Raw genomic sequence first — 24,102 nt, forward strand, 5'->3', positions numbered from 1 at the left:
TTCGGCCACTCTCAAAAAATAATGCACGCCGTCAATAAACTCTTTGGACCGCCGGTCAGGGTACATCCATTGCCGATCCATCTACATGACATGAAAAAAAGTCGTACACAAATAATTATTCTTACAATAATGATAGTCATACAATAATTATAAAATAATTACAAACTCTTTCAACAGTCATACAATAATGACATATCATTATTCATTTAAAAATCATAAAATATTACACCAAATAATTCTTATTTACTATTTCTAATGTTTTAAACTAATATTAATGTGTTTTACTTCTTTTAGTTTTCATTTTAGTTTGTTTTCTATTATTTAAGATTAACTTTCACTATATTTTCCTTCTCAACTATTTTATAAAACCTTCTTTAGCAAATCAACTAAATTTCTATATATTTTTTCTTCCCCACACAAATTTTCTCTCTCATCAACTTACAACTAAATTTTGGAGACAAAAAAGTGTGTAAAACATAGCTCCAAATGTAATATGACAAAAAAACATTGGAGGATGAACTTGCAAACCTTTTAGGCACCTCCGATTTGTATGTAATCACCAAAATTAATTCACTAGAAATTTTGGCATGACCTCCCATCTTTTTTAAGAAATTTTGAAGCTTGCTCGGGCAGCTGGAGGAGGAAGAAGACATATATATAGGGGTGGGACTTTAGTACCAACCGGGACTAAAGATCCTGGGGGGCCTGACAGGCCCTGACAGCATTTGAACCGGGACTAAAGATGATCTACCAATCGGGACTAAAGATCCCGGGGGGGCCTGACAGGCCCTGACAACATTTGAACCGGGACTAAAGATGATCATCTTTAGTCCCGGTTAAAAAGGGTAACGGGCATATTTGATCTTTAGCCCCGGTTTTTATTGCATCCGGGACTATTGTGGAATTCGGCCGACCGATGAAAGATGGTTTCTCCACCAGTGAAAGTGTGAGTTGTACGTATCATCATGGCAATATACGATACATTGGACACGCGGATACGTGCAAAAGTTTCATTCGAAATAGATATATCCATTTGTTCCATATGCGCGTCATTAGAAAAAACTCATTTGGAAACAAGTGGAAATTTGTGGAGTTACGCAGATGAGAAAAAAAAAATATACACACACAGAGCAATGGGAAAAATGGGAATTAAATCATGGGGCCCACACTGGCCAGTGTCACGCGAGAAAATGGATATTTTGCCATCCTCAAAACACGGTTTCGCTGGAATACCATCTCAAAAACGCGATTTGTTAAAATGCCAATATGGACCGCGCGACCACAGCCACTTTGCTATTTTCTCCATTTTCTCTCTTTTCTCCATTTTCAATTTCATTTTCGCTAGAGTAGAGCTTGATGAGACGATTTTGCCCCTGCTCGCCGGCTAAAAGGGGATCGAGATCTCGCGAGCTACTGGCCATGGCTCGACGCGCCGCAGCCGCCGACGGAGAGTCCCGTCGCCGCCTTGCCGCTCCTCATCCTCCTCGTCTTTCTCCTCTCAACTTCACTCGGTATGGTCACCACACCGGTGCGAGAAACTCGATGTTGGTTTCTTCGCATTCCAGGTTTGTGGCTCGCGTACTGTTGTGTTTGCAGGGGCGTGCAGTTCGGCGAGCAAGAGGGGCGGCGACAGGCGACAGCGGCGGTGCGGTAGCGGATGAGGCGTACTACTCCAGCTGGGAATCGGCAGTGGCGGTGGTGGTGGCGGGGCGACGAAGGCTAATCCGGCCAGGGTCGTCGCCGCCGACATGCCGGAGCCGGTGCGGTGGCTGCCACCCAAGCTTGTTCTTCCCGGCTGCGTCGCCATTGCTGCACGGACAAGGTTTAGCTGCTACCTAGCTGGAGCAAGAGCCATCGACAATACTGCAGCCAAGAAGGACATTGCTGAGAAGATCAATCACGCAGGCTTCGGCTTCGATGGGTTGGTGTATGTAACGTTGAGTTCTTGGAGATTGAACAAGGGCAGAGAGATGTTAATGCTGCCATTTTGTTTTTCCTCCTCCTCTCTTTCTATTTATTTTTTTTTCTGTTGTTTGTTCTTCCCTTGCATTTTTTTTGGGTGATTTCCCTGCTAATTTGTTCCATCTTCGCCATGAACTTTGTATTTGCTCGTAGCGCACATCATTGTCTTGCTCCGTTCAATTCTTACTATTTAAACATCTTTTAGTAGATGAACAATGAAAAACTTCTCCTACTTCTATCTTCAGCTCTGATGCGTGTTAGTGTTCTTGTGGCTAGTGTACCCGTGCATGCACATTTCAGTACTACAGTATTTCACACAACAATGGACCAGCGATGCAGGTGATGGTGGTGGCGGCGCTTACCGACGGGCAGAGAAGCCAGCAACTAGCTGAAATGGCTCAACCAGCTCGATGCACAACGGTTTTCAACATCCAACCGAAGGGGCAATATCATCTCATCAAGGCACATTTCAGCGAAAATGAAATCAAAAATGGAGAAAATGGCAAAGTAGATGTGGTCGCGTGGTCCATATTGGCATTTTAACGAATCGTGTTTTTGGGATGGCATTTTAGTGAAACCGCGTTTCGAGAATGACCAAATGTCCATTTTCTCGTGTCGCGCTGTTAACGACCAAATTTGGTAATCTAAGTATCGGAGATGAAGAAGGAATCGAAACGGAGTTCGAGATGGAGATCGTCCCAGAAACAGAGTAAAGTCGGCTGAAATCCGAATCGGCTGCGATCAGGATCGGCAGTCCGAGTTGGATAGGGTTAGCCGATTGAGTTGAATCTGACAATGTGGCACGATATACGTTGTCGGGTTAGGTTAACGAGCTTCATGAGGATTGTCGTGCATGGATAGAGTCCTGAGAAGGCAATTGTATCTATTAATTAGGATATTTTATGTAATTTCCTTAGAGATATGTTTAGGCAAAAGTCTGCCACAAAGACTTATGATATCTTAGAGTTTGTTAGAGATAAGAGTCGTGTCCGATATGGACATATTTTGTAATCTCGGGTATAAATAGACCCCGAGCCCCATGTAATCAAACTAACACACGTTCAATACAATCTCGGCGCATCGCCACCCTTTTAACTTTTGTTTTGTTTCAACGAGTTCTTGCTTTCGGGTTGAGCTGCATCGGTTTCGATCTTCAACAAGAGGTAAAACTTGTTATGGTGGCTTGCGTTCTCAGGATTAGTGCTTCCATCTTTATGATACTCTAATCTTATTTATGTAATTTGTCGAGTTATCATATATCTTACATAATTTCCGGCAACATCCCTATCTAACCGTCAATCGGCTAACGTCTGGTACTAGAAGGCAGCCGATTAGGTTAAATACTGATGTTGACTTAGATTATATAAGATATCTACTACTCTATGAAACATCCAACGGCTTGATTGTCTAGAAATTGTCCTTCTTTTTATACTTATAGCTGCATCAGTTAGGTTTGATCTTATAAGTCGTGATTAGAATCTCAATCTCTAGCCTGCTTTTTGTTGCCAATTAGGGTAGTATCGGGGTTTCAGCCGATTTTACCTGATTTAGCTTTATATTTCATTATGTTAGGATATCATTACAATAAAATATGTTAGGCTTCTGTTTAATGTATTTTACTTGCTTTAATATCGAGTAGTATCGGAGTATTAGCCGATACGTGCTAGATCTATCTGATCGGTTATGCTATGAATATATATAGTCTTGTTGTTAATATATATTTCGATCTAAGTGATTTATACTGTCTCGGCATGGCGACCGATCTATCCCAATCACTTGATTTAAATATATATCGACATAAGGACTATATATTATTAATATCTACAGCCGATCGAGTAGATTTAGTTCTTCCGTACTTATTAACATTTGCCGATCGATTCACATATGACATCGGCTCAGATATAAATGATATGTCATTGGTAATTAGCCGATCGGCTATCGTTTATGGATTTAACCGTGGTTACTGTCTTTGTTTCTTGTTGATTGCAGGATCAAATCAACTGGCACGCTCATACACCTAAAGGCAAGCTTTTGGACCTGCATTGGAGTTAAGCAGATCTCCCAGGCCTCGTGTTTTTACATCAACACGCGCTGGGATGAGACTCCTCTGACTTTGTGTAGTACAACTGCAAACTGCACAAAGGTTGTGTTTAAATCTACGGGTGAAAAGTTTTGGTGCATCACATCGGATATACGTGCACATTAGACGTAGACTAATAACAAAACAAATTATAGAATCCGTCTGTAAACTGCGAGACGAATTTATTAAGCCTAATTAATCCGTCATTAGCAAATGTTTACAGTAGCACGATATTGTCAAATCATGAAGCAATTAGGCTTAAAAGATTTATCTCACAATTTACACGTAATCTATTTAAGTAGTTTTTTTATATTTAATACTCCACGTATATATCTAAACAGTCGATGGGCAAAGTCACCGGATATCCGTGGCGGTGCGTGGAACAGTTGGGCCCTTCCCAATTTCCATTCACCCTTTCGCCGCGGCGGCAGCGGCCGGCAGCCGAGCCGCGATCGAAAGCACCACCACGATGATGGCCGCAGCGAGAACGGCGTTCGTCTCCGGCGACCTACTTCCACTCAACGTCTCCTCCTCGGCGTCAAATCCCCACCCTGGCAAAAACCCAAGGTATCACCAAATCCATCTCGTTCGGTTCTGGGCGCCGTCGCCGGCCGCGAGATCCACAGTCCATACCTACCACCAGGCAAGCCTCCTCTGCTATCTAGTGATATTTTCCGCCATATTGAAAAACATCACCCGAAAAATCCAACATATGTACTATTGCTCAGATTTAGTGATAATATTGATATGCAGTTCAGATAGCTAGTACATATTTGCAGTTTAAAGATAATATTATTAGTACATTATTGTTCCAGTGCATTGTGAAACATACTTCTCACAAGAAGAACTATGATAGATTACCAAAGTAGTTACAAAATATGATGTGCATAGATTGCGATGGATTTTCTTGTGCTCAGTATCCCACCTATTTCATCTTGGACCAGATAGAATCGATGCAGAGGGTGGAGCTGAATATGTGGATGGGTTGTCTTGAGCAGATATCACTGAATTTGCATTGGCAAAGCTGTAATCTAGGCAATTTTCCACGCTCACTGCGCCTTCCAATACCTTGACAACCATCGACATCGAAGGCCTTCTGCTGCTCTCATTTTGCAAGCACCACATTGCGAGCTTCAACATTTTAATCACTTCCTCCTGGTGGTGTGAGACCATATCAGTACTTTTCTTATCAATTATATCGATCAATACATTGTCTTTAGCCTTCTCTCGCAATAAATTGATGAGCTGAACGCTTTCCTCTGGCTGCGAAATATCGATATTTTTCCTTCCGCATATTATTTCCAGGAGAACAACTCCAAAGCTGTAGACGTCAACTTTTTCAGTGATCTGTGATGTTAGCCATTCAGGTGCCAAATATCCAGGCGTGCCTCTCATCACAGTCACTACTTTACTTTGATCCCTGTCTATTAGCTTGGAAAGTCCAAAATCAGCCAGTTTGGCATTGAATTTCTCGTCTAAGAGAATGTTTTGTGGTTTGATATCCAAATGAGCAATTTTTCGCCTGCATTCCTCATGAAGATAACATAAACCCTTGGCAATATCCATAATGATCCTACACCTTGTGCACCAATCAAGAGGATCATTGTTGTAGCGGTAATATATCCACCTATCAAGTGACCCTCTTGGCATATATTCATATACAAGAAGCCGATTTGACTTCTCTGCACAAAATCCTATCAGCCTGACAAGATTGATGTGCTCAATGCTGCCAATAGTCTCAACCTCTGCCAAGAATTCTTTCTTTCCTTGTTTAGCACTTTCTAGTCGTTTAACTGCAACTCTCTCCTCACCTATTTCTCCTTCAAAGACTGATCCAAATCCACCTTCACCGAGCTTTTTACTGAAATCTTTGGTGCATTCTCTCAACTTTTCATATGAAAACCTCACTGGCATTCCAGGCAATGGCTCAAAATCAATTTCTTCATCTATCTCTTGATACTTCCTCCTTTGCACATAAAGGGTGATAACTGTGATAGCCAGTACAAGGATAAGAATTGCTGAAATTGTTGCACCTAAAATTGCCTTTGTTTTGTTTGCTGTGGAAGCAGAAGCAGAAGGACTAAGCTGCACCTTGAGGTAAGCAGAGGAGTTGTAATGAAGGGCTTCAGGTTGTATCGTTTGCAACGAGAAGACCTCCGATACCGAGAAGCATGTGCCATCAGAATCATTCTGGCCATACCTGAACATAACGGCCCTGCAGGAGCAATTCTTCAAGCAGGATTGCTTACAGTCATCTCTGTTTGTTGCATTCAGGATGGTGTGGCTGACATCGAAGTATGAAGCATCAGTAAGGGCCAAGAGCTGATGGCTTCGCATTTCTTGACAAGAGATTGGTGTCAGTGGTGAGCAACCAAGATTTGCCTTTCGCTCGTCGACCGGCTTGAAGTAGCTTAAACTAGAATTACTCTGAAGGGGACAGGTACATTGCCCACCTGTGCATATCCCGTATTTTCCGCACGCCATTGGGAAAGCACAATCATCAGGGAATACCTTGATTACATCAGACACGACTGTCCACTTTGCTCCTGTATTAGACCATTCATACAGCCTCAAGTGCCCATCAAACTCTAACCTCATATACTGGGTGGAGCTGGCTTGTGGCAGTGAGATATTGCTTGGCTGAGTGGACTGCACAAATATGCTAAGGCTGCCATTGGTGAAGGTAACCTTGGTTGGATCTTTTCCACTCTTGTTTGTGTTCACTGAATGAGAATAGTAGAGCTGTGGTGGTGTGGATTCAACATAAGCAAACAATCCATCTGGTTGAACAGCCATATACACCCGATTCTCAGTCGAATTTGTTGTAGTGCTGTTTGCTCTGAGCTTCATGCCTTCCATCAGTGACTGCCCAGGAAGGAGTGTGTCAGTCGGATGATCAAATGACTGCCACACCGTCACATTCCTCTGATCAAACAGCACAAGATTGCCGGTGTCAGTGATCTCCATGCCAGCCACAGACCGGCCCGAGCTGCCGCTTGACCAGACGAGGCTACCATCAGCATCACTGAGGACCAGGTTGCCATTGTAAGTGAGCTCGAGGGTGGCATTCTCCCGGACGGGGCGAGCCCGGTTGGCCGACCAGACCACCTGCGGGATCCCGGTGGTCGTCATCGTGATCCCGGCGCCGCTGTTGGTGTAGACGATGTAGACGGCGAAGAGGAACGCGTCGCAGGGGGGAGAGCAGAAGAAGCCCGCGGCGTAGGAGGGGCCGTAGAAGGTCTTCGGTGAACGGAGGACGATGGCGCGCACGGCCGACCCGTCGGAGTAGCCGACGCTGTGTTGGAGCGCCGCGGCATTGTTCACCCACCGCGTCGAGAGGTTGGCAGTGGAATAGTCGTACCGCTCCGCAGAGACCGGCGGTGCTATGGTTGCGAGTGCGATGATGACGATGACGAGGATGAAGAAGAAGAAGTTGGCCGGAAGCATGGTGCTTGGATGTGAACTGAGAATGCGATGAAGAACCAATTAAGCAAGAAACTTGGGGCATTTCTGCCAGAGATGAGAGAAGATGTTGTCAGTTCTCACCTGATGTCAGCATGGCAATGGTGGAGCTGATGCGGTGACCGGCAAAATGGTCTCACCATCGCCAAGGTCACCGGACTCTGGAGTCTGCAGTGGTCAGCTACTTGTCTTCTTGATCTCTCAGTAAGTTCACACTTCACACCAAGCTGGGCTAGATTATTATGGTTTTGGTTTGTCTGTGAAGACAGATTGACTTGACCATTTCTCTTTGGGGGGGGAGGGGGGGGGGGGGTCAATAATTAGCCGTGCCGACAAATGGTAGTTGTTTCCATGTACCAAATTGCTGATATCATCAACATTAACAATTCAATTCAGGCGTTGTCCCTTTCAGTAAAAACAATTGAGGCATTGTCCTTGCATATAAAGAAGGCAATTCAAGAGCAGGTATTGGTACGGTAGTAAGGCTGGTAAGGAAACACGGGAACTGACGAACTGTATTGTTTAATTTCCAATTCACGCGTTCCAGATCATAAATTGGTTGTAAGGATCAGTTCATCTGTAGATTTTTCCAGTTGGTATGATCACAGTATCACATCAATATGATTGTGGGATCTTGTTCAAAGTTTCCATTCGATCCTGACTGCTTGTACAGACTCTAGTGGTTTATATATTAAAAATAACTACATGTACATGTCCATTTATTACAAAATTTCACTCTTTCATCTGTCCATGTAAGGGGTTTTTTTTCATAGGTAAAGAATAAAATTTCTACTGCATGTTTTTATAATTAAAAGGGGTTTCAGAAGTATAACTTTACAATAAATGGAAGGTGTTGATGATACCATAACTTGGAGATGGACGAGCAATGGGAAATATAATGCGAGATCAGCCTATATAGCACAATTCAACGGAAGGATAAGCTCAGCTGCAGCAAAACTAATCTGGAAGCAATGGGCTCCCTCCAAATGCAAACACTTTGCCTGGCTGTTGCTACAAAATAGGATTTGGACAACGGATCGGCTACAGATCAGACAATAGCCAAACAACTATTTCTGTCAACTATGATACAGGAACCTAGAAACAACTCAACATCTCTTCAAGGATTGTCCTTTTGTGCGGCAGGTTTGGGAGAGGGTCCTAGGGAGGCTGAACTGCAATGAAATTGACCTGACACATGATGAAAATGAATCGCTGTTGAACTGGTGGATTAGGAGAACATCTCAAGGTGGGAAGGAAAAAGCCAAGGCAAAAAAATCAATCTACATGTTGGTAGCATGGGAAATATGGTGTGAGCGGAACAGAAGAGTATTTCAAAATCAAGAAAAAACCCTACAGCAGCTACTAGACAAGATTCATGATGAAGTCAAGCTATGGAGAATATGTGGAGCAACAAACATTGCGAGATTATCGGCCTAAGACCTTTTGATTGATTAGTGTTTTTCTTCTTTCTTTTTATTTCTTCTTTTATTTTTCTTTTCTTTTATTTTTCTTTTCTTTTAGTTTTCTTTTTCCTTTTCTCCTTCACCATTCGGTGATCATGTAAATAGTTTCTCCCCTACTTAATATAACACCAACAATGCTGGCTCGGTTTTCAAAAAAAAATAACTTTACAATACAGAAGTATTCATACATTTTAGATTTTCTTTTTTTTTGGAATACGCAAGGAGCACATTTTTTTCCATTATTTACAATGTGAAATGAAAAACAAGCACGGGACCGGTACTGGAGGCTAGGGATCTAATGGGGATATCTGGCGCTAGATTTGGCTACCACGACCTCGCAGAGGTAAAACTGAAGGGACCCCTACATTTGCCGACTTCCAAAGCACGGCTTCTTCCGCCATCGCTTTCGCCAATTCGATCCAAGACTTGCTCTGTTGATTGAAGATCCGGTTGTTTCGCTCCTTCCAAATCGACCAGGCCACCAGCGTTGCAATAGTGTCAAATTCCCAGCGATGCTGCTCTCTCAACTTCATCCGGCTTTCACAGAGCCAGAGGTGAGTAGACACTCCGGATTGCCTATCGCTCTTAATGTCCAACACCAAAGCTACCTCGACTCAGGGCAGCCTACCAGAATGTGGTCGATGCTCTCCTCCTGTTGATCGCAAAGAACACAACGGTCTGGGTGAGGCAACCCCCGGCTCCGTAGATGATCAGCGGTCCAACATCTGTTCATTGCTACCAACCACAGGAAGAAGCGGCATCGAGGTGGAGCGAACGATTTCCAGATCGGGGTCGAGAGGAAGGAGATCCGACCAAAGAACAGAGCCTTATAAGAAGATATTGAGCTGTACTGACCCGAGCTTTCCCATTTCCAGCTGAAAGAATCAGGAGTGGTAGGGTTACAGGTCACCGATTGGACTAGCGACCAAAGCTTCAGATTCTCCAGGATGGCTTGAATCCCAAGTGCCCCAGCGATGTCCCGATCCATCAACGATCCGTTAGTGCCTCGCCACCGTCCGGCGCTGGTGCATGTGAGGCGAAACGCGATCGTAGATGTTAGGGGCAATGGATCGGATGCAGCCCTCTTGCAGCCAACTATCCTCCCAGAAGAGGATCGTTTGTCCATCTCCCAGCTGACAGACTGTGGATGCAGCCACGAAGCTCTTCTCCTTTTGCGACCCCGGGATGTCTAGGCCTTGCCATGGTTTACTTAGTGAAGTCCGTTGTAGCCAAGTCTATCTGGAGCGAAGTGCAATACCCATCAACTCCAGATTTGGCAAGTCTAAACCGCCATAGTTCTTAGGAGCACAGGCCCTCGACCAAGCGACCCGGCAGCAACCTCCATTAGCTTGCGCCTTGCCTGCCAGAGAATCCCGCGTCGGATCTTGTCGATTCCTTTGATCACCCACTTGGGTGCATCGATAGTAATCAGCAGGTAGATTGGGATTGCAATGAGTACAAACTGAACCATTGTTACATGACCTATCAACGACATTTGGTTGGATTTCCAAGCTGGAAGCCGCCGGGCTATGCTGTCAACGAATGGCTGAAAGTCTTCTTTCTTCAACCTGAAGATGGAAAGGGGTAGACCTAAGTATTTGCAGGGGAAGGATGCAACATGGCAGGGCAATTCCGGCTGTATCCCAGCAAGCAACTCCTCTGAGCACTGAATCGGCAGGGTTGAACATTTTCCAAAATTTGTCCGGAGCCCAGAGGCCTCACCGAAGACGTAGATTTTCTTTCAAAAGAATCATCTGACAGAATTATGCAGGATCTTACATTTGTAAATGAATCCTGCAATTTGTGATCCTGCCTGGAAGAATTATGTGCCCTATTCAGGAGTCAGGACACAAAATATGTAGGTATTTTAGCCTAACAAATATGTAGGTAATGTCTCGATGAAAGCACTTAACATTTTCTTTGTCTGTATGTGTTTGGATGGTTGCTTTTTCTTAACCAAATTGCAACAGTAACATAAAATATGAAGGTTAACCCACTAAAGGACATAATTTGTTGCACCAACAATGATTATTTCTCATACTTTGATGACCGGCGTGGTTTACAAAACCATTTGAAGGTTGAAATGTTAGTTCCTGGCGAATTAACGAGATTCAAAAATGCGACTGTATAATTTGTAAACCAAAATCTGAATCCTAGCGGACAGTTCGAGCAAACTAAAAATGGATTTCAAACGGCTTATGGAGAAAACCGATCAGTTTGAGCCAAAAACCAACCTGTGTAAAACAACAGAATAAATGTAAGAACATTTAGAAAATTGAATGGAATTTAGGAAAATCTGGAAAAATGAGAAAGACTAGCAAGATCATTGCTATAATTTGGACAAACTTATGTTGTCTACAACGTTAGAGCATCTCGAGTGTATGAATAAATCAAACCGTCGCGCCACAAAACGAACCGAACACATTGGGGAGAGTCGAACTGTATATGTCAGAAGACTCGAACCAAGCCAAATAAAAAAAATGCACCATTGCATGGTGAGCACATACATACTGATGCGTGGAAAGAAAAATAATACTCCCTCTGTTTCTAAATATTTGACACCGTTAACTTTTTAGCACATATTTAACTGTTCGTCTTATTCAATAACTTTTGTGAAATATGTAAAAAAAAACTTTGTGAAATATGTAAAACTATATGTATACATATAGGTATATTTAACAATAAATCAAATGATAGAAAAAAATTAATAATTATTTAAATTTTTTTAATAAGACGAATGGTTAAACATATTAAAAAAATCAAACGCGTCAAATATTTTGAAACGGAGGAAGTAGTTTAGTTGGCTTTCTCTTTGCTCAGAATGAGTGGTGGGAGCCGCAAACCGGTGTTTACACTGTGAAGTTCGAACCTCAGACACGCTACTGATTTTGCACAGCAAAATTGATGGCACACTGAAGATGCCCGTATAGTTGAAAAAAATGTTACACGCACTGACAATAACAACATTATAAAGGGCTTTTATAGTGCGGGGACGTAGCGAGTTTCTTCGCACTGCTAGCTAGGAAAATCGCCACCTGTCAACCGGGAGTGCACCCCACTAGAGTCCCTCGTTCCCACGCTGAGATACGCTATTCTTCCCCTCCTAGAGTCCACGCGCGGCGGAGAAAGAGCTTCTCGTGTGCGCTGTGGAGGGTGTGGCTCTGTCGCGCGCGTTCCCCTCGCGCCGCCTGGGAGAAGAATCCCAAAATTGCCCTCCCGCCCCCACCTATTTCTTCCTCCCGCGCAAGATTTCGTTGCTCCCACGCTCACATGGTTGCTCGGCTCCGTGGGTGGGAGTCCCTCACGCCTCGCCCTCTCCAATTCACGGCCAACTCGCCATAGCCGCTCGCGCCACCGACAGAGTTGTTCCCATGCAATCCTCACCTTCCCCTCCAGAAAAACCCTTGCTCGAGCTCTCCCTCGCCGTCGTTGTCTGCAAGAGGTAAGCAAACCCTAGCCCTGCATGGTTAACGGTGGCGCGCCGCTGAGGGATGGGAGGATAAGAAGCGTGGCAGGATGGGAGAGCGGATCGACGTGGCGGATGGGGAGGAGAAGCGGCGCCGTGGATGTGGAGGAGAAACGATGCGCACGAGTGGGGAGGAAAAGTGGAGCGGCGCGGCGGAAGGCAGAAGCGAGCGGCGCTGAGGATAGGAACGCGGATTGGAGTCGATGCGTCACGAGAAGGAAGGGGCAGATGGGGGAGATTATCTGTGGCCCATTCGGCTGGGGCACCGGCTAGGTATGTATTTGTGGGCTGTGTTACCTCACTAATAACTTAATCCAGTTAAGCCATTTAAAAGAGGTCGCAAGCACTGTGGGGATGCATGGCCTATGGATGATTCCGGGCCAATTTCGTGGATAAATGGGCTAGAGGCACGTTAGGAGTACCTTGTCCTGTGAGTGTCTTAAGGCCACGAGTAATGTAGAGGAACCAAGTAGTATATATAGATTGTCGAAACAATATTTCAAGGGGGTGGCTATCAAGTTAGAAAAGTGGATGGGTTTGAAGACAAGAAATTTTATACAGGTTCAGGCCTTCTTATTCAAGAAGTAATACCCTACTCCTATCCGGGGATGATTCCGCCGAGTATATATTGATCGTATGATCTGGGGAAAAAGAAGTGTCCCGAGAGGAACCCGGACCCCTCCTTATATAGGGGAAGGGGTTCGTATTACAAAATACAGTCCATATCCCTAACGGAATATATGATTACAGATAAAATACAATCGTAACCGACTAAGATCCCGGGTATTTCCTTGACATACAAGTTTAGAAACTAACCCGAGTCCTCATAAAGATATTCTATCTATATTTGGTATCGTGTACCCAACTAAACTATAACTGCCATGTAGATATGGGATATCCATAATCTCCACAGTAGCCCCCGAGACCTTTGCAGTCGACGAAATAGCTTTTTCAAAACAAAAAGCAATAATCCGAGTACTTCAATTCCTCTTGCTCTGGCCTGCCGAGTACTAAAATCAAAGACTGTGAAAGGCGAAAATAAAACATGGTGCATCGAGTAGATGCACCTAATTAGGTATAACCCCCGACTATGTGGTTAGTTGAAAAACTAAACGTGTAGTCAAGAACCGAGTGGTTTTACAACCAAACATCATATAGCAAAGCACGCATGGTATTCAGTAAAATACCCAGCCGACTGCTTCTCAACTTGAATATATCAAGAATAAAATATGAAAAGGGCCCGAGTGATAAACACTCAAAATGTCCACAAAAAGACATATTTGACAAGAATCCGAGTAAGAAACTCTTAAAATGATCTACCAAATATGATAAAAATCATGATAATTAAGAAGTTTAATAGCCTAGGCTATAACCTTCACCATAATCAAAATAAGCATATAACATGCCAAGAGAATGACTCTTAATAAACTAGTCATCTCGAATCAACCCAAACAGCTTTTGCAGCCTAATAAAGCTTACAAAAATAGTATAACACCTTTCTGTCGGACACCTTTTTATTTGCATCATGGTAATTCCAAAGAATTATCAAACTGCGTTAAAAAGGATTTAACAGCATCAGGTCACATCATTGTGAGCACAAATTGCCAAAGCAAAAAGCGCATAAGTCCCTAGGGATCACAACGGGCCACGCTGGTAATAATATTGGGCTGAAGTACTGTACAGGCATAGGCCCATTAGCACTCCCGATACCCTAACAAAACACCGAAGTCCAAGCGACGCTTCGTCTTCCCCGCTGAAACTCTCGCCATTTCCCCACTCCTTGTTACAGTACAAAGCTGCGCCGACGAAGCTAGGGTTCATCAATCCGCCCCAATCCATTCTCAAAAATCCACGAAACTTCTCCACGCGTCCACCGCACCGATTCCCCACTCCCCTCCAGCAACTTTTCAAACCGAATCAGACCGTTCGACTCGCATCCATGACGGAAGAGAGAGAAAGTTTCGAGAGTCAGTGGGCGCCCTCCGACGTGACTGAGGAGAATCTGAAGGAAATGGTGGCGCACGACGTTCTTCCGGCAAAGGAGATCATCGGGTGGCGGCCAGCGTTTGGCGAAGCGTTCCCAACCCCCGATACACACGAGGTCGTGGTATTTTCTCACTTCTTTTATGGTGGATTTCTCTTCCAACTTCAAGATTCTTCCGAGGAATTCTGAGCTTCTATGGAATTAGCCTGCATCACCTGAATCCAAACTCCATAGTGCACATTGCCAATTTCATTCATGCCTGCGAAGCTTTTCTGGGCATTAGGCCTCATTTCGCCTTATTCCGCTGAATCTTCTTCCTTAAGCCCTAACCGAACAAGAGCAAACCATGCGTGGTTGGGGGCGCCGGCTTCCAACTCAGAGGAACACTAAGCCAAAAGTATTTCTCCATGCCCTTCAAGACCTCAAACAAAGGCTGGCACGCAAACTGGTTTTACGTTCAAAATCCTGAACCCGCACTCCCCGAGTACTCCTGTCTTCCTCCGATTTACCAGGACACATGGAATTCATTGCCTATGGGAGATGAAGCTGCTCAGGCAGTGGAATTGATGGAACGCATGCTAAAGCTGAAGGAACAGGGTTTGCAGGGAGAACAAATCACTCAGCACTTCATCAAAAGTCGGTTAGCTCCAATCAAAGAAAGGTCCCGCACGGCTTTTGAGTTTGACGGCAAGTATGATCCAAATCGTGAAGATCCAGACTCTCTTGACTTTAAGGTCATGAAGGAAAGAATGTACAAGATCTTCTCAAATGCCATTGTTATCGGCTATTCACATCTGTTGCCAGTTGTGCCATACAATGCATTCAACCCTCCTCCACCGGTATGTACGCAAACACTTCAGCCTTCCTCAAAATATGATCTCGTCTTTTTGTTAAATCAATTGACAGTGGAAGATATTATGTCTAGGAATTTGCTCTGATGAAGTCGAATCCCCCAATCGCTCAGCGCCGATCACCTCGCCGTCAGACTGGTCAGGGGAGCGGGGGACCAAAGATCCGATCCGAAGCCCAGCCCAACACTTCTAATCCAGCCGGCCAGTCAGATTCCCGTAAGAGGAAGTTAGTGCTGAGTGACGACGAAGGCGACAACGCTGAAAAGCCTGGAGATAGAGAAACAACCAGAAAACTCCCGAAGCAAGCCATTCCAAAGAAGAAAACATCCAGTCATCCTATGCCGAAGATCAGGAAGTTTTCCAGGTATAAATCATATAACATTCTTCCTTGTACTGATGCTCACTTATCATGAAAACAACGCTGACAGTACAACTCAAACTCGTAGGAAACCATCTGATATAGACCCTTCTGAGAAGGACTCTGATCCGACTAACATGGAGACGAGTTCTTCCAAGGAAACCGGGCCGACTGCTAAGGATCATCCGAGTGACAATCAGCCAGCAATTGACAATGTAGAATCCGGTGATCAACCCCCGACTGGAAACCAATCGGCCGAAGCTGAAGCCGGAGTTAATCAGGAGCCCCCGACTGGAAACTAGTCGGACACAGGGCCAAGCCAAGAGATTCCAGAAGTTGAAGCTCAGGCTGATAGCCCTCGCGGACATGATGCCAGCAACGACCCGAGGCTTGGATCTCCTGCTAAGACACAAGAGCCGACTCGTCCTCGCCCGGGAATCATCACGGGTAAACACCTTGCCTGAAACCGTGTTAATCCAACCGACTTTAATTGATCATCTGATCTTTATCCATGGATACATTAGGACCAATGATTGGTGATGAAGAGGAAGTTCTCCGGATACGTGCGGCTGAAGACTCGCGCCCTTCCATTCTGGTCAAGTGGTGGGATGATGACTTGCAACCTCAAGGAATTGTAATAAACTGGCAAAAAGAAGACGAAGAGGTATGCCTACTAAAAAAGGCGCTCGGCCAAGCGACTCGCATTGTAAACGTAAGTTCCTTGACACCTGACCTCAGCCATCTTGTTTGCCATCTAGCTCGAGCACTGATAAAACTGTTTTGCAGAGGATTCACCTTAGGAGCGAGGCGAAGACCACAACCCTAGAGAAATTAGTTCCTCATCTTGGAACCCTTGAAGCTGTCAGAGATCAATTGCACGAAGCAAAAGAGCTTGCCAAGAAAACCGAGCACGATCTAAGGGATCGGATCGCTGAGCTCCAGGAGTCTAACTTCGAACTAAGTGGTTCATCAAAAGGTACACACAAAATCCGTCCGACTAACTTGTGCTGTCATCTTTGTAGCTTCAATTAACCGGAGTTAATGTAGTGCAAGCCGCCAAGATATCTCAATTGGAAAGCAGATTCAGGCTCTAGAAAGCGACAAAGCAGAGCTGGCAAGACAGAGGGACTCGGCTTTGAAGGATGTTGAAGGTACCATCAATTGATACTCCGAAAGCCATTGCCTTCTGTATGCTGACTCATTAATATGAATCTGTTGGTGCAGACCGCAAGATCAAGTCGCAAGCTCAATTCGACGTCCTGGTTGGCAAAATCAGAAGACTTGAAGGGGCCAGGGATGAAGTTGCTAATGTTGCTACCCCACTCGTCCAAGCGATGTTCATCAATAACAATGGCCCGAGTACACTTGATGCTTCCGAAATTTTTGACAAGCTGAGAGTTGCTCCGGATACATATTTCAAGAACATCAAAGAAGCTGGAAGTATGGGAGCGAGTCTGGCGTTAGCAATGACCAAGTCCCTTTACCCAAAAATCGACATTGATGCCATTGACGGCTTTGCAGACAGGACAAGCGAAGAAGCTGCTCTCGATCTTATCAATGATGCACAGAAGGTTGCTGACAAGATAGCAGTTGATGTAGTGGAGAGATTCCAGGACACCGATCTTCGACCGACTGGTCTTGATGACTCTGATGATGAGAAAACTGATACTGATTGATGTAATGTAATGACAATGATTCTGATGATGATGATGATGGAGGCACAATTTGTACAATACTGATGAATTTATGTTGTGCCCAATGTTTCATACTTAGCTTCTGATTTCTTAAAAGTTTTTGTCAAGCCTTATTGAGCCTAAAACCCGCAAAAGCTATTTAAAAACTTTCAGTCCTCATGGACTAAGCCAAAAAATTAAGCAAGGTAATGATAAATCGAGTAAGCAAATTGGACTGATAAAAATCACACTCCATTATTATGACAATAGCCCCCGACTGATAACTTCAAGGGGAAGCTTGATGTTGTCAGTCAACATAGGGAGATACAGAAGCAAACTTAAGCATAAAAACGACGAAGATGTTCGATATTCCAGAGTTGTCGATAGGTGTACCGTCTTCACGCTTGAGTCAATAGGAACCTGGCCGAGTGACTTCAGAGATTATAAATGGCCCTTCCCATAAAGGAGATAACTTGTGCTGATCCTGTGTAGTTTGAATTTTCCTCAAAACCAGGTCGCCGACTAAGAAAGCACGCGATCGGACGTTATGATTGTGAACGACGCAACCCTTGAAAGTATCGGGCTGACTGAATTAAGGCTGCTTCACGGGCCTTTTCCAGTCGGTGTAGGTCATCCACTCGGTCTTCCCCGTAGCGCTCTTCGCAAAAATTGTGAAAACGCAATGATTCAAATTCTACTTCACTAGGCAACATTGCTTCTGCTCCAAAAACTAGGTAGAATGGCGACTGGCCCGTAGCCTGACTGGGGGTGGTGCGCAAGGACCAAAGTACAGATGGCAGTTGTTCCACCCATTTGCCGGCATAATGTCACACTTGGAATTTCTATCCAAAATTCCAAACGCTTACATGTGTGTGAACCCTCGTCCAGGAATCAGTCGAGGCACACAATAACAAATTGATAATATAGTACAATTATTACTCTAATTAATAAGCGAATAAAATGTCATTACAGAGGTAGATAGTTCCTCTCAATCAATAAAGATCTAAGCAGCGGAAAATAAGATAAACGGCGCAGACGACTCCACTCCACAGGCAGCTTGACCAGGGCTACACCTAATCCTCCACACCATCAGCATCACTGTAGAACTCCTCCTCTGATGAATGATTGCAAGGTGAGTATATGACATACTCAGCAAGCCACGCAGCAAATATGCAAGTGCACAGGATACAAAGGATGGCATAGTAGGGTTTCATTTGCATAAACAACATTTAATAAACATTTCAGAATTTAATAAAAACAGTTAAGTAGTAATTAAACAATATTAATCCAACGCTATACAACATACCCTGTTGCATAGGCCCAACCATTCTGAACAACCATCCCGGCTGCACAGTTCTATCTCCAAACCAGGAATATACCATTCCAAACCAGGAGCTAATCAAATTATTACCAGTTATAGCATCTTTTATTATGATGAGAAGTGTGAAACTAATCACGAAAGACATTGTTAGACCCGCCCATAACCGCGGGCACGGCTATTCGAATAGTTTTACTCTGGCCAGAGGTGTACCACTGTACCCACAAGACACAACCCCACGACATGTCACCATGCGTCTCGATACCACCACGGTACCTCAGAAAGGAGCTGTGACAGTACCCCTCGCACAACACAATCCACCACAGCGCACCGTTCCTGGATCATAATCACCCCCTTATAAACAAGTATGGACTCCCCAGCGACCCCCATGGGCTTATCTCCGCCACTTCTCAGTCTGGTGCCCCGCAATGAACCATGCTATATAAAAGGGTAAAGCCGTTGCCCACGCTGGCTTGTGGTTGGCACGGTTAATGTTTCACAACCGAAACTCGTGAACCGGTCCTTAATTGTCATGAGCACGACCATCAAAACCATGTGCTCACAACCCACCATTATCAAGTTTTAGTAAGCACATTAATTAATTAACCAATCACGATCGACCATCGTGAGCTATCATTAAGCCATCATTAAATAATAGTGAGTCATAAGTTGTCCCAATAGTGTGCTAATGTTTCTAAGCATGGCTAAGCAATCATATCTAATATCTAGCTGAACCAATATATAAAGCCCAACTAGTCAAGTTATAATAACCCAAGGTATCAAGGAATAAAGTAATCAAGAACAAAAGGGCTATAACAAACAATAGGTTAATTCCACCCAATGACATTCGAAAATAAATGCAATAGTTGAATAGAAACGATAGCTTTAAACGGGATCAACATGCTCAAAGGGTTGTTTGGGATCTGTGTGACTTGCCTTGCTGGCTTTGGGACTCTTCAAATTCTTCTCCTGCGAAAACGAACTCTCCGGAAACGTCGGAATCTAAACAGAAAAGAGCAAAAACACCAAAACAGCACATAAACAAGCATGAACAGTACATGTGGATATTTTTAACATGTAGATCTCAATTTTAGAAAAATTTAGAGACTTGAACCAACTAAATCCGAGCTAAGATGAATTAGTTATGAATTTTTAAAGATTAAATCGGATTAAATCATTTATATGGATTTTAATTGAATTATGACGCAATAATGAATTATTTTTGAAAAGGAAAAGGGGTTTATTGCGTCAGCGGCTAGGGTTCGCGGTGGACCGGGTGCACAGCGGCGGCTCACGGAAATGAACGGCCGAGATCGATTCATCCAAAACGGACGGCCAAGATCCATCGGTCCACGACCGGACCACGACGGACGGCAACGATGACGTCGGCGATGACGTCACCACCGGCGGCGGCTCGGGTGCGCATGCTCGCCAGCGAACGACGGCGCGACGACGCGAATAGAGGACACCAACACGTAGAGGGCGACGCGGCGAACTCACCGGTGACCAAAACGACGGCGGACGATGACCGGACGACGTCGGCAACGAGGAAAAGGTGGCGGCACTCTTCGACTTGACGACGGCGACGGTGCTCCGGCGGTTGACAGCGACGGCGAAGGAGCGGACGAGGACGGTGACGCGACGGCGACCACGATGGTGACCTCCCCGAGCGACGGCGACGACTGGAGCGACGGCGGCGCACGGCTGGAGCGGCGGCGACGATGGCGGCGCGAGGGCTCACGGCGCTAGGGCGCTACGGACGACGAGAGACGAACGCAAGGGTGGCGACGGGTAGCGGCGGGCTTGGGGGTCCTTTTATAGGGGCAAGGAGGCGGCGGCGAAGGCCCACGGCGACCGGCGACGACGAAGGAAGGTCTAGGGTTCGGGGAGAGAGATGAATCAGATTCGAGATCGAATCCATGGATTTCCAAACGAAATTAGCCGACGATTCCATAAGAGAAAAGATAGAGAGGATCCCGGGGATCATTTCCCCTCTATTTATTTCACCGGAAAAGGAAAGGGGCGGCCGAATTTGGAAGGAGACGGCGGCGGCGCGGCGCTAGGGTTCGGGCGGCGGGCGGCCGGAGGTAGACGACAGGCCTGATAGGCGGGCCCCACCTGTCAGCGGGCGGACGTGCGCACGCGGCGGCTGCGGGCGGACTGGGCCGGCTTGGGCTGGGGAGAGAGAGAGAGGGAGAGGGTTTTTGGGCCGACTTTTGGCCCAAAGCCAAAAGAGACTTTCAAAAACCTTTTTCCATTTAAATTATTCATGAAATGCAATTCCATTTATTAAAAATACTTCCTTAGCTCAAATAAATCCCAGAAAAATCTAGGAATTATAGAATGAAGCAAAGTATTTAATGAAATTTATCTGGCCCCATTTTATATTGGAATTTATTATTTAAAACTAGATCTTCTCTTCTAGGCTTTTAAAATCATTTCTAATAATTCCAATTTAAACAACAATTTATATATTTGAGATTTTTAGGGTGTGACACATAAGGATTCAGTCGGTCAAAAACTCGTGCCTTTATTCCTTGGAGTACCATGCCGTTGGCTCGCTCGACTTGCCGATTGCTCATAGGATACGCTACGGAGGCATAACAAATCTTAATGCCGAAGTCTTCACAAAAATCTTTAAATACTCCACCGGTGAATTGAGTACCATTATCAGTGATGATCGATTAGGTACCCCAAACCGATGCACAATGTTGATGAAAAAATCTCTAGCTTTATCTGCCGTGATTGTGATGACCGGTTTAGCTTCAATCCACTTGGAGAATTTATCAATAGCCACAAAGAGATGTGTGTAACCGCCGACTGCCTTTTTGAACGGGCCGACCATGTCAAGCCCCTAAACCGCAAACGGCCAGGACAGCGGGATGGTTTGCAACTCTTGGGCTGGCAAATGAGTTTATCTGGCGAAAAATTGACAACCTTCACATGTCCGCACGATCTTGTCGGCATCGGACACAACGGTGGGCTAGAAAAAACCTTGCCAGTAAGCCTTGCCGACAATGGTGCGTGCAGCAGCATGGTTGCCACAGATACCAGAATGTATGTCCTTCAGCAATTATCTCCCTTCTTCTAAGGATACACAGCGTTGCAGAATTCCTGATGGACTTTTCCTGTACAGCTCGGTCTCATGAATAATATAAAGCCTACTGCGCCTGGAAATCAGCTCGGCTTCGTCTTTATCTTGAGGGAGTTCAGAAATCATATAAGAGGCTCTCTCTAGTCGGTTTCGACCATAGCTATGTCTTGAGTGTCCGCGGCTTCAGCTGTTTCTCTCTTGGGTACGGTTGGCTCATAAAGATATTCGACGAACACATCAGAAGGGGCCGCTTCGCGTTTGGATCCAAAATTCGCTAGTCTGTCGGCTGCTTCATTATTGTGCCGAAGAACATGAGTGAGTTCGAGTCCATCAAACTTATCCTCCAACTTTCGTACCTCTTGTCGATAAGCGATCATATTGTCGTCGAGGTAGGACCACTCTTTCATAACTTGGTTAACAACTAACTGTGAATCTCCACGAACTATCAGACGCCTGATTCCCAAAGAGATTGTGATCCGTATTCCGTGAAGGAGCGCCTCGTATTCTGCCACGTTGTGAGATGCGGGAAAATGTATCCATAGCACATAGCTCAGTCTTTCTCCAGTCGAGGAAATTAAAACAACTCCGGCCCTAGTGCCTGAAAGTCTCTTTGACCCGTCAAAGTGCATAGTCCAATACTCCATCTTTTCCTTGGGCGTGTCCTCTTGGCACTCGGTCCACTCGGCGACAAAGTCGGCTAAAGCTTGGGATTTGATCGAAGTTCGCGGTTTGAACGATATATCCAAGGACATCAGTTCTAAGGCCCATTTTGCGATTCGCCCATTTGCTTCGCGATTATAGAGGATATCACTGAGTAGAAACGATGTAACCACCGTGACCGAGTGGCCTTGGAAGTAGTGGGATAATTTCCTGACGGTGATTAGAACACCGTACAACAGCTTCTGAACTTGAGGATATCTCATCTTGGAATCGGCCAACACCTCGCTAACGAAGTAGATCGGTCGCTGGACTTTCTGAACATGGCATTCTTCTTCACGCTCGACAACCAGGACCGCGCTCACAACCTGAGAAGTGGCCGATACGTATAGTAATAGCGGCTCTTGTGGGTGTGGTAAGGCCAAAACTGGTGGAGTAGTGAGAAGTTTCTTGAAATCTTCAAAGGTTTTCTGTGCTTCGGGTCCCCACTGGAAATTGTCTGTTTTCTTTAACAGTTTGAAGAAGGGCATCCCCCGCTCGCCGAGTCGTGAGACAAACCGGCTGAGCGCCGCCATGCATCCAGTCAGCTTTTGAACGTCTTTCTGGGAACACGGCGGCTTCATGTTGAGGATGGCGTTGACTTTCTCCGGGTTGGCCTGTATGCCTCTGTGAGACACCATAAATCCAAGCAGCTTCCCTGCCGGTACTCCGAAGGTGCATTTTTTTGGGTTTAGTTTTATCCTGAAAGCACGGATGCTCGCAAAGGTTTCTTCCAGATCCGTAATCAAATCATCCTTCTGCTTGGTCTTGACGACTACATCATCCACATAGGCTTCAACATTGTGACCAATTTGAGTCGAGAAACATCTCTGGATCATGCGTTGATAAGTTTCTCCAGCGTTCTTTAGTCCGAAAGGCATGGTGATGTAGCAGTAGGCCCCGAAGGGCGTAATGAACGAAGTCTTCAAGCAGTCGGATTCCTTCAATCGGATCTGATGATATCCCGAGTAGCAATCCAAAAAACTGAGCAGCTCCCAGCCGGCGGACGAGTCGACTACCTGGTCAATGCGAGGCAGCCCGAAAGGATCTTTGGGGCAAGATTTGTTGAGGTCGGTGTAATCGACACACATGCGCCATTGCCCAGTCTTCTTCCGAACTAGGACTGGGTTAGCCAGCCAGTCGGGATGAAGGACTTCTTTGATGAAGCCTGCTGCTAACAGCTTGGTCAATTCCTCCTTGATCGCGTCCTTCTTGTCTTGTGCAAAGTGGCGGAGTCGTTGTTTGATGGGTTTAGCGTCTTCCTTAACATGCAAAGAGTGCTCAATCACCTCTCTAGGAATACTAGGCATATCAGATGGTTTCCACGCAAAGATATCTTTATTGTTTTGAAGAAAGGTGATGAGCGCGCTTTCCTATTTATAATCTAACTCGGCGCCTATTACAGTAGTTTTAGTAGGGTCAGAAGGATCTAGGGGAATTTTCTTGGTCTTGGCTTTGCTTTCTCCACTCTTTGAGATCTTGGCCGTAGGCACTTCTCCTTCGCTTGCCGTGGTTGCAACTAGTCGGATGTCTTCTCGAGCAATCGCGATCTCGCGGGTTTGAGCCATCTCGCAACTTTCCTTGTCACATGTGACAGCTTGCTTGATGTCGCTCCGTAGGCATATGACTCCTCGAGGACCGGGCATCTTCATCATCATGTAGGTATAGTACGGGACGGCCATGAACTTGGCTAAC

General features: G+C 45.2%; 2 protein-coding genes across 2 annotated transcripts; one reads left to right on the plus strand and one right to left on the minus strand.

Moving 5' to 3' along the window:
- Nucleotides 1–4,639: 4,639 nt before the first annotated feature.
- LOC127769851 (G-type lectin S-receptor-like serine/threonine-protein kinase SD2-5) lies at nucleotides 4,640–7,670 on the minus strand. Its single transcript, XM_052295510.1, has 2 exons — nucleotides 7,589–7,670; nucleotides 4,640–7,505 (listed from the first exon to the last, which is right to left on the minus strand). Exons 1-2 carry the CDS (start codon nucleotides 7,645–7,647, stop codon nucleotides 4,973–4,975), a joined length of 2,592 nt encoding a protein of 863 aa, XP_052151470.1. The 5' UTR covers nucleotides 7,648–7,670; the 3' UTR covers nucleotides 4,640–4,972.
- Nucleotides 7,671–12,697: 5,027 nt separating this feature from the next.
- LOC127771797 (uncharacterized) lies at nucleotides 12,698–17,340 on the plus strand. Its single transcript, XM_052297733.1, has 7 exons — nucleotides 12,698–15,256; nucleotides 15,343–15,632; nucleotides 15,715–16,073; nucleotides 16,151–16,338; nucleotides 16,413–16,602; nucleotides 16,674–16,777; nucleotides 16,851–17,340. Exons 1-3 carry the CDS (start codon nucleotides 14,825–14,827, stop codon nucleotides 15,926–15,928), a joined length of 936 nt encoding a protein of 311 aa, XP_052153693.1. The 5' UTR covers nucleotides 12,698–14,824; the 3' UTR covers nucleotides 15,929–16,073; nucleotides 16,151–16,338; nucleotides 16,413–16,602; nucleotides 16,674–16,777; nucleotides 16,851–17,340.
- The last annotated feature ends 6,762 nt before the right edge of the window (nucleotides 17,341–24,102 follow it).

Source organism: Oryza glaberrima, chromosome 4, assembly GCF_000147395.1.
Source record: "Oryza glaberrima chromosome 4, OglaRS2, whole genome shotgun sequence".
Taxonomy (NCBI): domain Eukaryota; kingdom Viridiplantae; phylum Streptophyta; class Magnoliopsida; order Poales; family Poaceae; genus Oryza; species Oryza glaberrima.

Coding starts and splice junctions, on each gene's coding strand:
- LOC127769851 (XM_052295510.1), bottom strand. CDS start 7,647: ATGGTGAGACCATTTTGCCGGTCACCGCATCAGCTCCACCATTGCCAT. Junction 7,506..7,588: donor CATTGCCATGCTGACATCAG/GTGAGAACTGAC, acceptor TCGCATTCTCAG/TTCACATCCAAGCACCATGC.
- LOC127771797 (XM_052297733.1), top strand. CDS start 14,825: ATGCCCTTCAAGACCTCAAACAAAGGCTGGCACGCAAACTGGTTTTAC. Junction 15,257..15,342: donor CATTCAACCCTCCTCCACCG/GTATGTACGCAA, acceptor TATTATGTCTAG/GAATTTGCTCTGATGAAGTC. Junction 15,633..15,714: donor AAGATCAGGAAGTTTTCCAG/GTATAAATCATA, acceptor TCAAACTCGTAG/GAAACCATCTGATATAGACC.